This window comes from Bactrocera tryoni, chromosome 3 (assembly GCF_016617805.1).
Source record: "Bactrocera tryoni isolate S06 chromosome 3, CSIRO_BtryS06_freeze2, whole genome shotgun sequence".
Taxonomy (NCBI): Eukaryota; Metazoa; Arthropoda; class Insecta; order Diptera; family Tephritidae; genus Bactrocera; species Bactrocera tryoni.
In genome coordinates, this window is record NC_052501.1 from 17,883,842 (window position 1) to 17,898,979 (window position 15,138).

Here is a 15,138-nt window from a genome sequence, read left to right on the forward strand (position 1 = left end):
ACAGGAAGGGCGTAATGTTCCACCAGGACAACGCGAGACCACACACTTCGTTGATGACTCGTCAGAAGCTACGGGAGCTCGGATGGGAGGTTTTATCGCATCTACCATATAGCCCGGACATAGCGCCAAGTGATTACCACCTGTTCCTGTCCATGGCGAACGCCCTTATTGGCGTAAAGTTGAACCCAAAAGAGGCTTGTGAAAAGTGGCTGTCCGAGTTCTTCGCAAATAAGGAGGGGGCTACCACGAGGGGGTATTATGAAGTTGCCGTCTAGATGGAAACAGACTATCAAACGAAACGGCGTATATTTGAACTAAATCCGATGACTTTAACACTTTGTATAAAGCATTGAATAAAGAGCAAAAGCGGAAGGAAGATATTTGGCACCCTTATATATCATAATTTTTATTCATTCTTATGCTTTTTGACGTTGCGGCATTCCACTTTTCGAAAACTAATATTGACAGATACTCAAGATCAAATTTTAACCGTACTGCTCCATATACCATAGAATAATTTGTTTAATCCTGCATGCATACATGATTATGTTTCAAAACTATTTGAGATAATCGTCTTAAGATAACAATCTAGCAGACATACATACATTTACATCCTAAATAACTCATAAACCCAAAATGGTAAAAGTTCAAAGGAAGGAGTAAAAATATTTTCGTATTCATTCATCATACAATGTCGCATTATAATAGTTTCAGAAATGGTAAAGACGTTCGTTTAAACATATTTTATTATCCTCGAACAAACTGTTTTAATATTGAAAAAAATCTAGATATTCTTTTCATTCTTAATGGCTAAGGCACTCATCAGTTGTGTAGTATGTCCAACATAGAAGTAATAAGTAGTTGTAACTAAAATGTGTTCGCCTAAAAACCTACTTTTTGACAATGCTGGCAAAATAAAAAACAATTTTTTAACAAAATTTTGAAATTCTCTCCCTTTTCATTCGATTTACGGTTATTCTTACTAATTTTTGTTCCAAAAAATACAATTATTTTTTCTTTAAATTCGGTCTGCAAATTGGTTTTATGGTTTTTATTTGAAAACTGCTTTTATCTCGCTTCCGGCCTTCCTTTCGCTGTTCTTTTTATTTTTGTAGCAAACTTTTTCCTACTCTCTTTTTCAGACATCCACATGGACGTTTTGCGGCCTTTCTGCTGTCACATTGCACCGAGGCGATAATATTCTCCTTCATTGTGTCACCGATTGTCTGCTTTCCAACACTCTTTGTGTTCAAGGTGCGCGAGAGTTATGTGGAGGACAGCCAGGTGCCGTTGTATCACGTCTACGCGGACGAGGACACGCAATTGTACAGGTGAGTGAGCATACGATACTTCAATTCGAGGGAATGAAAATAGGTAACACTTGATATACTATACATACTAATAAATATGCGCGGTTGTGCTTGGGGACCGGTGGGAGCACAAAATTCAAGTAAAAATTCACCACTAAAAAAATAAAATTATATTTTTGGCATCAATGGGAAACAAAAGTTGGCACACTAAAGATACATTTTTAACTGAAAAATGTGGCGCGTGAAAAATGGGCAATTTTAACAAAATTTCTGACATATTACGTATAAATCAGAACGAATTTAATGACCTTTTCAAGCGTTGCTGCATAACGCTTTCATGGTTTACCTTTCTGTTAATACAGATATTTGTTCATACTTTTTATGCTATAGTATGTAGAGTGATATATGATGATACCCCACTCATGTAAGAACCTAGAAATGTTCCGGCATAACGGTTTTCAGACAAACCGATTGCTTCGACTGCCTTAGAAATCAGTACAATTGCAATAAATGCTTGCTTGAGTTGCTCTTGGATCGATTATTCGCGTAATTAAACCAATCCCAAGTCATTCACAGCACTAAAGCTTTATATACGTGAGCTAGAGTCTTGAATAAATGTATTACGATTTCGAATATTTTTAAATAAAAGTTGACAAGTAAGTTCAAGGATTTTTGAAGAGCTCAACGACTCTTCCTTATTTTCCGTTTAGTGAGATCACATACGCTTTTGTTTCTCTTTATCGAAATTCTCGAGGCCTTTGTTGAAGTCAACCCTTCCTGATGCCACTTACCGTTGGTGAAGTCAATAACCCTTTTGTTTAACTTTAGCGAGGTCCACAACCCTCGCTTAATGAGATCAAAGAGATTTAGGATATTTATTCTGATTTGGATTAGTCAGTTTGAGTGAGAGCTATAGGCTATAAAGGTCCTAACTTAGAAATATGTTCGAATATGTAGCGAAGTCTTAAGTAATAAGATATGCCAAATTTCAGGAAGATACATTGTCAAATAAAAAAGTTTTGCATACAAGTACTTTATTTTGATCTTAGGTTTTTCTGACAGCTATATGCTATAGTTGTCCGATACGGCGGTTTCGATAAATGAGTAGCTTTTCGATGAGTAAAAAACGTGTGCAAAAGTTCAAACCGATATTTCAAAACTGAGAAACTAGTTCGCTTATATAGAGCCGGACGGATAGAAGGACATGACCAAATCGACTCTACTTGTTACGCTGATCATTTATAACGGTTTTTTTTAAATAAGACCATTCAAAATAGAATTAAAAATAAAAATATTTAAATAAAACAAAAACGGTTGGGGATATCAATAAAGCTCTTTATTCCTGTGAAAGTACATTCGGTTCTATATATAATGAGAATTCGATTTCTTTTGTATGGTCACCACCGGCATACTTGCAGAAGTTCAAACACTGAACCCAATTTCCAACGGTTTTCAAGCATAAATCGTCCGATACTTCTGCAATTTCACGTTCTGTATTCGTATGAAGTTCATCAGTCGTCGCTGAGTCGTTGGCATAGACCATAGATTTTACGTAGCCCCACAGGAAATAGTCTAACGGCGTCAAATCGCACGACCGAGCCGGCCAATTGACTGGGCCAGTTAGTGAGATAACACGTTCACCAAATTTGGTTTTCAATAAATCGATTGTAAAATTCGCAGTGTGGCCGTGGCGCCGTCTTGTTATAACCACATATTGTCCAAGTCCATATCATCCAATTCGGGCCAAAAATGGTCGGTTATCATTGAGCGGTAACGATTTCTTTTCACATTAACGTGCCGATCTTGATCATCACGGAAGAAGTACGGTCCAATGACATCGCCGGCCCATAAACCGCACCAAACCGTAATTTTTTTCGGAATGCAATGCTGACTAATGGAGTACGTCAGCAATTTAGCCTGACAAATAACGCATATTTTGCTTATTGACGAAGCCATTCAACCAGAAATGAGCCTCATCGCTAAAGATGATTTTTCGTTGAAAATCCGGATCATTTTCAAGTTGTTGGTCAGCCCAATTCATGAATTTACGAGGTCAAGCGGCTTCAGTTCTAGCATCAATTTGACCTTGTAGGGATGTAGGCCAAGATCTTTTCACAAAATTCGCCACAACGACATCATAGTAATGCCCAACGCTTCAGAACGACGAATGAGATATTTGGGTCTTCCTCAATTCATAAGCTACCAGCAGCAATATTCTCGGGAACTTTCTGTACTGTGCCTGTGGATTCAAATTTTTCCACAAGACACTCAATTGTTGATCTGACAGGCTGGTTATGACGACCATAAATTGGACGTAGTGCTCTTAGAGTTGGGGCCACTGACTGCGAATTTCGGCAGTAAATTTTAATAATTTCGACTCGTTGTTGGATCGTATATCTTTCCTTAATGAAATAGGAGATATTACTGAAGAGAAATGTCAAAATAGCGAGGAAAAATATGGCGTCATTTGCTGTATACTTTTGTAACGTCCCCATTGAAAATCCCGTTATGTGTATGGTATATACTTTAATGGGTTTCCAATGCTTTCTTTTGGGTGTTACAAACATCGTGGCGTCAGTTATTTTTCCTCGTAGTGCTACTACAAATGATTTAAAGAAGCCCTTTTCACTGCTCTCTCTTGAGTTGAAGCTGTCATCTTGAACTTAATAAATACAAACTAAAATTCTAAAAAAGAAATCATTTGATGTAGGTTAAGTCAAGTTGTCACTACAGCAATTTCTCAAAGCTGTAATTCATATATACATACATATACATTTATACTTATGTAATTTGCCCTCTTTTAAGTGAGTACAGTTGAACTTGCCGTACCAAGAAACCATAATTAAATGAAAGTGACACTATGCAAATGTGTTAAGCTGAATGGCCAAGCTGTCTTAGCGGAGCTGAACTCAGTGTCTGACTCATCAATATCATCAACTCTTGCGTAGTGGCCAAGTTTTCGCTGATGCCAACTTGATTAAAGCTGTGCGCAGTTAGTCAATGCCATTTACACATAAACGACATTCATGATGAGAAAGATGACGGAGGAGAAGAAACACTAACGCAAAGTAAATTGTATCAAAGACGTTAGCTTTTCCTTTATCTTCTCATTGCAAACGTTAGCTCAAGCTGCAAAGCAAGTATACACTGAAACGACTAGTATTCTATCCTGCCGCCACATTTCAATTTTGCATTCCTAATGTCGTTTATACAAGTTCTGTGTAGTGGTGCTTTAACCACTTTAGACTATTTTCGAAATCTTCTACGTTAGAACGAATTTGTTCTAAGGCTATCTTGTTGAATGTTTTTTCTTAGAGGTTTACATTTTGCCATTAAGTCTTGCCACATTCTAATCGGATGAACTGGAAATATATCAACCGAGACAAAATGTTAACTTCGGCTCCACCGAAGCTATTATACCCTTCCTTATAGGAACTACATCCATAACTAAATCTGAAAATATAACCGACCAACAGTTTGTATCCATCGGAAAACGTTTTGCTAGTTTTTTCTAGCCACGTTTTTCTATATAAACAACCTTCAAGCCGAATAAAGTTTACTTATGAAGATCTGTATCTCGATTTTGATTGATTTTTTTTTATGACAGGTATATTCTTTAATAGTCCAATAGCGGAGGTTTCGAGAAATTAATAGCTTCTTGAAAGGATTTGGAGGACGTGTGCAAAATTTCAGATCGATAACAGTCCAAAGAGCTGAGCAGATGGCTAGTACATCGATTCAGGTCAAAACGAAAACGTCGGTCTGGGTATTAATAACGTCGCGACGAACTTAATATACACTGTGCTGGATATAAAAATTGTACTATCAATTAGATTACTTTTATGAGAGTATGTAAAGTCAGTAGTGAAACCAACATTCGGGAAATAATTAGTTAGAGAGACCATTTTTGTTGGAAACTGTTGTAGAACTGGAACTTCTGGATAGCCATACTAAGATATAATCGCAGTAGTTATATAACTTTTTATTAGAATCATGGCAAGTCTGAGACCTGAAAAAGCAATGCCAAAATTAAAATTTTTTTTTTTTAATTGAATGGTTCGAATCGAAAAAAAATTATTTGTATCGTAACTGAAAACCTAAATTAAACCAAAATAATTTCAAAATGCAAGTAGGCTGGCAATATTTTTATTTAACTGCTCCCATTATTGAGACTCATCCGATAACAACAACATATGATTTCTCATCAGCAATCAATATACTTACATATATTATTATAAACAAGTAAGGAAGGGCTAAGTTCGGGTGTCACCGAACATTTTATACTCTCGCATGATAAAGTGATAATCGATTATACGTCATTTATATATTTTTAAAATACTGTACTTTTGTAAAGTTTTATTCCGCTATCATCATTGGTTCCTAATGTATACATATACATATTATACAGAGAAGGCATCAGATGGAATTCGAAATAGCGTTATATTGAAAAAAGGCGTGGTTGTGAACCGATTTCACCCATATTTCGTACGTGTCATCAGGGTGTTAAGAAACTATTATATACCGAATTTCATTGAAATCGGTCTAGTAGTTCCTGAGATATGGTTTTTGGTCCATAAGTGGGCGAGGCCACGCCCATTTTCAATTTTTAAAAAAAGCCTGGGTGCAGCTTTCTTCTGCCATTTTTTCCGTAAAATTTAGTGTTTCTGACGTTTTTGTTAGTCGGTTAACGGACTTTTAGTGATTTTCAACATAACCTTTGTATGGGAGGTGGGCGTGGTTATTATCCGATTTCTTCCATTTTTTGAACTGTATATGGAAATGCCTGAAGAAACGACTCTGTAGAGTTTGGTTGACATAGCTGCATAGTAGTTTCCGAGATATGTACAAAAAACTTAGTAGGGGCGGGGCCACGCCCACTTTTCCAAAAAAGTTACGTCCAAATATGCCACTCCCTAATGCGATCCTTTGTGCCAAATTTCACTTTAATATCTTTATTTATGGCTTAGTTATGACACTTTATAAGTTTTCGGTTTCCGCCATTTTGTGGGCGTGGCAGTGGGCCGATTGCCCATCTTCGAACTTAACCTTCTTATGGAGCCAAGGAATACGTGTACCAAGTTTCATCATGATATCTCAACTTTTACTCAAGTTACAGCTTGCACGGACGGACGGACAGACAGACATCCGGATTTCAACTCTACTCGTCACCCTGATCACTTTGGTATATATAACCCTATATCTGACTCTTTTAGCTTTAGGACTTACAAACAACCGTTATGTGAACAAAACTATAATACTCTTCTTAGCAACATTGTTGCGAGAGTATAATAATTGCAAGTATCATAAATATTATAAAAAATTATCAATATCAAAATCCTCAAAGCGCCACCTTGTTCGCATACAAAGCATTCATTACCACTCCCACTCGACCCTTCGGGCAACAACAACCAACCTAAAAATCAGTAGAACTGAACAATCAATCGAACAGGTAATCATAAAAATCAGAAGCGGGTAGTATTTGTTATTTCAATAAGGGAACACTAAAATGTTTTCAAAGCAAACACTAATAAATCAGTTTATGCGATGTTCGACCTTGGCGCACAAATAACTCGTGTTCCAATTGCCTCAAAGTTCCTACTTAAAATTGTTATTGTGTTATGCATTTGCAATTTCTTACCCGTGGAAAAATAACAACATACCATAGTTTCGTTTACCTAGAAAATTTGTTGCTGCATAATTCGAAGTTCGTTGAAATTGTGAGAGAGACTTAAGAGAAGTTAAGGTGATCATCTTTTCATTTTCGAATTTCAATTGCTGATTGATTGATTGTTATTGTGATTGTTGTTGCTGTTATTAGTATTATTATTTTTATTTTATTATGCCTTTTTTTAATTCGTTAGTAAAGAGCCACTTTTCGAAGCTAAAGCGAGTTGTGACATTGTAAATATTTTTATACTTTATATTTATTCACTAGTAACTGAGTATGTAAATTCACTACTTAAGCATTTTTTAACTAAAAAATATTTGCTCGCTTTTTACTTCATAATAATTTCAGACACTAGTCTAATCCTTTCTAAGTATTATATTTCCAACTGAATATCAATTGAAAATTTATAAAGTGTGATCCATGTTCCCTACTTTTTTAAAGAAAAAGCACAGAAACGTCAAATATAATGCGAAATGTTTACTATCATTCGAAAGAGTATTTTTTGAAATTTATTTTTTGAAGTTTATCTCTTTCGAATGTTGGCCGCGTGGCCGCGTGGCCGCGTGGCCGCTTCTAAGATGGTCCATCCGTTGAGTTCAATTTTTAATGTCCCGTTCGAGCATTTCGACTGGTAACTGGCGAATGACAAGCGAAAAGTTCTGCTCCAAGGCCTGAATCACAGTGGGGTTGTCCACATAAACTGTGTGATATCACACAATCTTGGTGGGCAATCGATCAGCCCAACACGTGAAGTTATCTGCTCACCGAAATGTTCTCCCAAGAAATCCATTGATTGATGCGATGTGTGGGAAGTGGCGCCGTCTTGTTAAAACTAAAGCCGGGATCACGAGCTTCAATTTCAGGCACCAAATAGTCGGTTATCATGGCGCGATAACGATCACCATTGGTGGTTAGGTTCCCAGCGAAATCTTTTTTGAAGGAATATGGACCGAAAATTCCACTGTGCCACAAACCACACCAAACCGTTTTTTTTTTCTGAATGAAATGGGAGCTCTTGAATCTCTTCAGGTTGCTCTTTGTCCCAAGTGCGGCAATTTTGCTTGTTGAGCCAGGATTGAGCATTTTCGCTGAAAAGAAATTCGGTTCAAAAACGTCGGATCTTCCTGGAAATTTTCAAAAGCCCATAGTGCAAACCGATATCAGTTCTTTCATAAGCTGTATTTTGTACGCTTTCAATTTAAGATCTCGACGTAAAATGCGCCAAGTCGTCCCATCGACAGTCCGAGTTGCTGCGAACGGCGCAGGCTCGACTCTCCACGGTCTTCGTGTACACTCTCAGCTACGGCTGCTTTGTTTTCTTCACTGCGTGCTGGACGTGGTCTATTCGGTCGAATATTATCCAAGCAATGAACGCTGGGTCTCAAGATGGGTGATGGTGTTGCGAATAGTACGCTCAGTAGGCCGATTATGTTGACCACGCGTAACACATTCTTCACAGAATGTGAATTTTCGTAATAAAGTTGAACGATTTGTAAACGTTGTTCAGACGTAAGTCTTTCCGTTATGAAATCCAAAACAATACTGAACAAAAATAAGATCACAGCTTGCCACGACACACAGGTGATCTGCAAAAAAAGGGCTTTGGAAAAGTACTTCTACTTGGATCACCCGTTTCAAAGGAAATTCTTGATTTTCTGTAACCTCTAGCACACAGCTGCCTTTCTTCAGTAGCCTGTTGCTATGCATAATATCAATTGTGGTGTACGCCTACTATACACGTGTCAGTTGCCATACATAATAAGAGCCTAAGAAAGGTCCAGCCAAGTCAAATTTTAGGATTTGACATATTTTCTTTTCGCTGACACACTGAATCTAATTACTACATTGTCAAAAGCTAAATCAGAATTATTTAGATTATTTATTATCAGTCATATTTTACATAAATATACAAATAATATCACTCACATGCTCGAACAATTTTGATTTAAGGCGGCCAATAGTTTCTTGCGAGCTTCGATAATACATTTTATGAATTCAATATTATTGGTGGTCTCTACATAACACTGATTTATTTCGGCTTCTTTGTATAAACGCATACGTTTGTTGATATCATAGCCGATTAGCTGAAATAAGAAAAATATTTAGTATTTTAATAAAAGCAAAACAAGATGCTTGTTTTGATACCCAAATTGTTTAAACAATTTTACTAAGCGCGGTTATATATGTTTTCCTAGCATACTTTTATGCGCCCATCTTTTTTTTATCTCTTTTAACATGTCTTTGTTAGTGTATTTGAACTCACCAGCGGCATTTCCATTTCACTTTGACCATCACTCAAAGCACATGTTTTGCCATTGCTTTCGCATTCCACCAATTTATTTCGGAATTTGTAAAACATTTCAGCTTCGGTTTTATACAGCTCGTAGACATCGCTCTGGCCCGCTTTTTGGCTATATATTTTACGGCATTCCTCACTCATGTCATTCATATCGGATTCCATTTGGAAATCACAAGTATACCAAAAGTTTACGAGTCCGCTTTGCTCGCCGCTACAGATCTGCAAAGCTTTTGCTTGTGATATTCTCTTGAAATTGTCCAGTAAATAATACTTACAAAGTGAGAGCTTATGAAAACCACGAGTACGAATAGAATTTTGATCATATTTAAATATTATACTATAATGATGAAAAGAAAATGTTTCTGGAAAACTTTTGACATTACATACATAAAAAAAATAAATAAATAATGGTGTCGAAGTCAAAACAAATAGAAAAAATTAGTCAAAAATATGTATTCTGTAAAGTAGGTAGGACTGTTCCTAATTAAGAAGACATGCCTCCATCTCTGATGAAAATATTAAAAAAGTGAAGGAAATGGTGCTTGAAAATCGTCAGGCAAATGTTAGAGAGATAACAAGAGAGCTCGACATTTCTTGCGAGTCCGTTCGAATGGTTGTGGTGGATATTTTGGGTATGAAACGCGTTCTTGCTCGCCTCGTTCCGATAAAGCTGAATGTTTGTCAAAAAGTGTAGCGTAAACAGGATTTTTCGGTCATTCTTGATCATGCAAATTCCGACCCCACATTCATGGAGAATAACTTCGATGAGGCATGGGTTTATGAGTTTGACATGCAAATAAGTTAGCAATCATCGGATTGAAAAAAACGAGCCCAAACCAAAAAAGAAAACACTCAAAAATCAAGGTGATGCTCATTACTTTTTACTATATTCGTGAATTGGTGGATCATGACTTTGTTTCGGCGGGGCAGACGGTCAATAAGGACTTTTATTTGGCCATATTAAGACGTTTGCGTGACAATATCCGTCGAAAACGACCAGAATTGTGAAAAAGAGTTTATGAATTTTACACGATGATAATATACCATCGCATCGAGCCACGCTTGTGTCTGAATTTAAAGCCAAAAACGCAATTAATACCATCGATCAACAACCGTATTCACCAGAATTCTGTGTGATTTTTTCTTGTTGCCCAAATTGAAATTGTCGCTCTGTGGAACCCGTTTTCAGTCGATCGAAAAAATAAAACGAAATTCGCTGAAGAAGCTGAAGGCTACCCGGAAAAGTGCTTATGAAAAATGTTTGAAAAAATATTTGGCATAAGAGTATTATTCTGGTTCAGTTAACTTTGAAGACGACAAAATAAATATGGATGCATAATTAAATTTTTTTTCGTTTTATTTATAAAATCCGGGAACTTTTTGGTCACCATGTACCACATATGGTTTGTATAAGTATTTATCTACAATTTTTGCATTTACAACCTTTTTTATTTAACCTCAATTTGTATGTGAAAATCAAAAACATTAATAGGCCAGGGGGTCATCTTTTTCAAAAACAATTTTTTTTTTGCATTTTCTGTTTCCTTATACCCTTAGAATTAACGTAGAAATCCAATTTACTATTGAAAGGTTTCGAAAAAGGCCCACAAATAATAATATCATTCACGTACTTTTTTTGAATAAATTGGGTTTTTGTATTTCAGATGATCCAAACATGAGAAATCGTGTCCGCCAGTGAAAAAATGCATCTCATTCACCCAGCCATTTCTCCGACAGATGTCATCAAAAAAATCCGAAAACATTTCTTTATACACTCCACAATATACCTCATGATATGCGAAAAAAATTCTATTGTAGAATAAAAATTTCTATAAAAAAAATGTCAAAAAAACAAGCCAGATTGCCCTACAGACCCCTTAAATAATTTTATTTTTATCTTTTTCAAAAATATTTTTCTCTCGACATTTATGCTGAACTAACCCTTTTATGTCCCAAACATTAATTTCTTTGATTTAAAATATTCCTTTCCAGTGGACTTCCACCAACTATGAATGTTTTCACTTTTTACCATTTTCAAGGTTCAAGGCTTAGTTTCCGAAAAGGGCAACATAAAGTATGAACTCTTCCAATACTTGAGTTAATTCAATTTGATTTAGTACATCGTATTGAAATTATATATAGAAAGTAAATAAATATCAATAATGATTGGAAACACTGCACCGTGAGCTGCGGAAAAAATGGCACATAAACGATAAAACAGCAACAACGCATGAAATGAAAACTGCTTCTTCTTCTGCAAACGTATTGTTTGCTAATTGTTGATCAAATGTCCTAGGCAATCATAAAGGGGTGGTAAGAAGATATTTCTCTCTCCCTTTCAATGCACAAATATCGCGAAGTTCGAATAGTGCAATAACAATAATTGTGAAGCAGGTAATACAGTAACACAGTATTGAGTATTTGTTATTTCAGGAACGGCGTGAAAAATCGGAACTAATATGTGTTGCTTCAAGGAGTTGATGACTGAAGCATGTGATGGCACACACATTTTTCTCTGCGTTTCTACTTCGATTCTGCCGCGCTTTGTAAAGTCTTTTGGGAGCAACTTGACAATTGGAACGGATTATGACTATCAATAAGATGATAATGAGTGAATTGGAAGACAAACATACATAAGTATAATTGAAACATGCTCAAGTGTGTCTGATGGAGTGATGCTGCTAGTTGATTTGTTGTTGGGGTTTCAAGGCAAAGCAATGCAGTGCCTCTTGAATTTATTTATTTTTTTCAGTTTGTTTTTTATGAGAAGTCAGTTCTAATATTGTACCTGGGATAGTAAAATAATCAAAGCAGTATTAACGAAAAATAATAGGAAAACAATAATGTACTATATACTATAAAATATGTATGTATGTACATAACGTCAAATATTTGTAATGTTACATAAGATTCATATAATAAAATGGTGCTTTTAATAGGTCGATCGACCGAAGTTCACAAAATTTTCTTTTATTTCACATGAGCATCAAACGCAAGGCACCTCATTATAAAAAAAATACAAATTACATTAAAGAAATATCTCTGAAAATTATCCAGCATATCATTGGTGGCCTGTCCTGGGCTTATGAACACTTTAGCAATTGAAGATAATGTTTGTTGTTTCCTTGTGCAATTATAAAGATGAAGAAAATAATCGAATTCGAGACTCGTCACCTCCACAGCGTTGTTTTTTAATTCTTGCTTTGTCCTACATTTTGTATGTAAAAATCGTGCAGTTATACCAGGCGATCATAAATGAGCGCCGTTGCTTTATAGTAACAAAAAATATGCTACATTTAGTGTTGTTTTAAGAGCGATATATTGGCGAAGCGAAATTGGAACGAATTTTTGTTGTTAGAGCGATCTGTTCGACATAAGGACAACTGAGAATTACAATGCCTTCAAAACACCTACTGCGCTGTTTTGTGCGCCTAGGAGAAAGCGATACTTTTGATACTCGAATTATCGGAATTACACGGACATGAGGATCATTTATCAGAGATTTTCATTCATTTTACAATAACAAAACAATAGCACCTTCTAGTCTAGTTACATGAAAGATGAGGAACGAATTTTTGTTGCTAGATCATATTATTGAAAAATCGACGACTGCGCCTTATGCGCACCTGTTAGAAAAAAGGAAATTAATTCGCTTTTTCAGAGTAATAAACTACACATACATATTAGATAGTCGTTTCATACACTAGGTCAGTCACTTGAATTTGCCTCGAATATCACCACAATGCACCAGGCAATCATAACAGAGAGAGAGAACGTGCAAAATCGATATCGAAATTCGAACTTTTACATTTATTGTTGTTTAAGGAATCACATGAGAACTGAAACAAATGAATTTACTGAGGATACTAATGAGTGAGTGAGAACTGAAACAAATGCAAGTTGTGGAAATGATAGTAGAGAAGAAGTGAGTGCGACACCTATTGCGCTGTTATGCGCGCTTGGTAGCAGGTGATGCTCAACTAGAGGTGTTTTAGGGTAAAAAACGACCTTGAATTCTGCTGTATGTAAAATTTTAATCTTGTCCGAGTCTCCTTCAGATCAAAGCTTACATTTCCCCTACAACAATAGCTCAACCTACGCTACCGTCGCTGCTCTCGCTGTGGCTGGTACCTGGCGTAGACGTTGTGAGTGGGTTGAGTCAGCGAATGCCACGGTTTTTGCTGTTTGGGTACGGCCACAGCCTACAATATTTAACATTGTCTGGTCGTATGTTCTATGAACTATGGCAGACAATACAGACTGTGTAATTTGACTGCCAGCGTTCTGGATTAACTGTATAGAATTTATTGCTCCAGATCCTTAATGTTACTTACTGGTTTACCATAAGATGAAATAAAATTGCTAGATATTATGTGGTGTTTATACATATCTTTATTAACCTCATCATATGAATCGTGGATTAACAAAGAAATTTGTATAGATGTTTACCAAAATATGATCCAATCGGTTGAAAATATAGTATATTTATAATAATTAGCTGTTGATCCGAGCAGTTAATACTGCTGTTTGAGAAGATTAAGCCAATTAATGTTTTAAACGATTTTTTAACCGAAAGTTGGAATTTTATGCCAGTTTTCAAATTGAATTTGACAACCACTAAAACTTATCCGTGTTACCACTGAAATCGATTACCGTAATGCGCTTCGGATGACTAAAAAAATAAAGTTGTATACAAATAGTTATGTTAATTAGGTAATACTAAATTGTTCAGTATTTAATTATTTACAAATATTTCACATAAGATAACAAGATAATAGATATATTACAAATAACAGATGTCCTCCAATAGCAATATCTTTTTTGTCAAAACAAGAAAAAACTGTAAATCTGGTTGTACTAAAACTGCAATGTCCTCCACAAAAAAAGGTTTTCGTAAAAGGCCGATCAGTTTGTATGGTATCAAAAATAGGCCGAAAGGGACAACAAACGAAGTCATATATTTTTTCCCACTCTTTTGACTTTTTTTTTTTGATTTTACCATGGAAAGATATACGATCTAACAACCAATCGAAATTATTAAATTTCCTACCGAAATTCAGAGTCAGTGACCTCAACTTCAAGAGGGCTACGTCCAATTTATGGTCGTCATTATCACCCTGTCAGATCAACAATTGAGCGTCTTGTATAGTGGAAAATTTGAATCGGCAGGCACAGTACAAAATCTTCCCGTGGCAGTGTGACAAAGAAGTGCCCTTAGTGTCGAGAATATTGCTGCTAGCGTATGTATTGAAAAAGACCCAAATCAGTCTCTCACACGTCGTTGTCAAGCGTTGGGCATCTCTGTGACGTCGTTATGGCGAATTTTGCGAAAAGATATTGAACATCTTTACAAGATCAAATTGACGCAAGAACTTAAGCCACTTGACCACTAGAAAGCAACTACTTGAAAATAATCCGGATTTTAATCAAAAATTCATCTGCAGCGATGAAGCTCATTTCTGGCTGAATGGCTTCGTCAATAAGCAAAATATGCGTTATTGGCCAGGCAGCAATGCACACGTACTCCATAAGTCACCATTGCATCCCGAAAAAATTACAGTTTGGTGCGGTTTATGGGCCATATGGGCCAGAATATGATATAGTATAATATCTAAAAATCTGAGGGACCAGGACATGACTAATTGGACTCATTTCGTCACATTGATCTGCCATATGTAATCCAGTCATTATAGTAAGTTCACCTCGGAAGGTATACCCTACCATATGTAGGTTTTGAGACAACTTTAGGGTGTCAAAATACAAGTATTTACAGACATATAAATGGGTATATTGAATTCCGAGATTCTTACCTAATTTAAGCTTAAATGACTGGACTAATAATCCTATGATCTACCAAGGGG

General features: G+C 36.1%; 2 protein-coding genes across 3 annotated transcripts in view; one reads left to right on the plus strand and one right to left on the minus strand.

The window, feature by feature from the left end:
- Positions 1 to 9,600, minus strand: part of LOC120771272 — a 41,697-nt gene extending 32,097 nt beyond the window's left edge. Inside the window, exons 1-4 of one of the 2 annotated variants that reach the window (XM_040099195.1) lie at positions 9,553 to 9,600; positions 9,242 to 9,496; positions 8,905 to 9,062; positions 8,542 to 8,833 (exon numbers count right to left, since the gene is read on the minus strand). In XM_040099195.1, the coding sequence (XP_039955129.1) occupies positions 8,827 to 8,833; positions 8,905 to 9,062; positions 9,242 to 9,496; positions 9,553 to 9,600 (468 nt within the window). In that variant the 3' untranslated portion in view covers positions 8,542 to 8,826. Of the gene's footprint in view, positions 1 to 8,541; positions 8,834 to 8,904; positions 9,063 to 9,241; positions 9,497 to 9,552 lie in introns of those variants that run through there. The other variant, XM_040099196.1, reaches the window with a different exon arrangement.
- LOC120771270 (G-protein coupled receptor dmsr-1) overlaps positions 1 to 15,138 on the plus strand; it is an 81,069-nt gene that overhangs the window by 60,173 nt on the left and 5,758 nt on the right. The window contains exon 5 of the mRNA XM_040099193.1: positions 1,143 to 1,331. Within this exon, the coding sequence (XP_039955127.1) occupies positions 1,143 to 1,331 (189 nt within the window). The remainder of the gene's footprint in view (positions 1 to 1,142; positions 1,332 to 15,138) is intronic.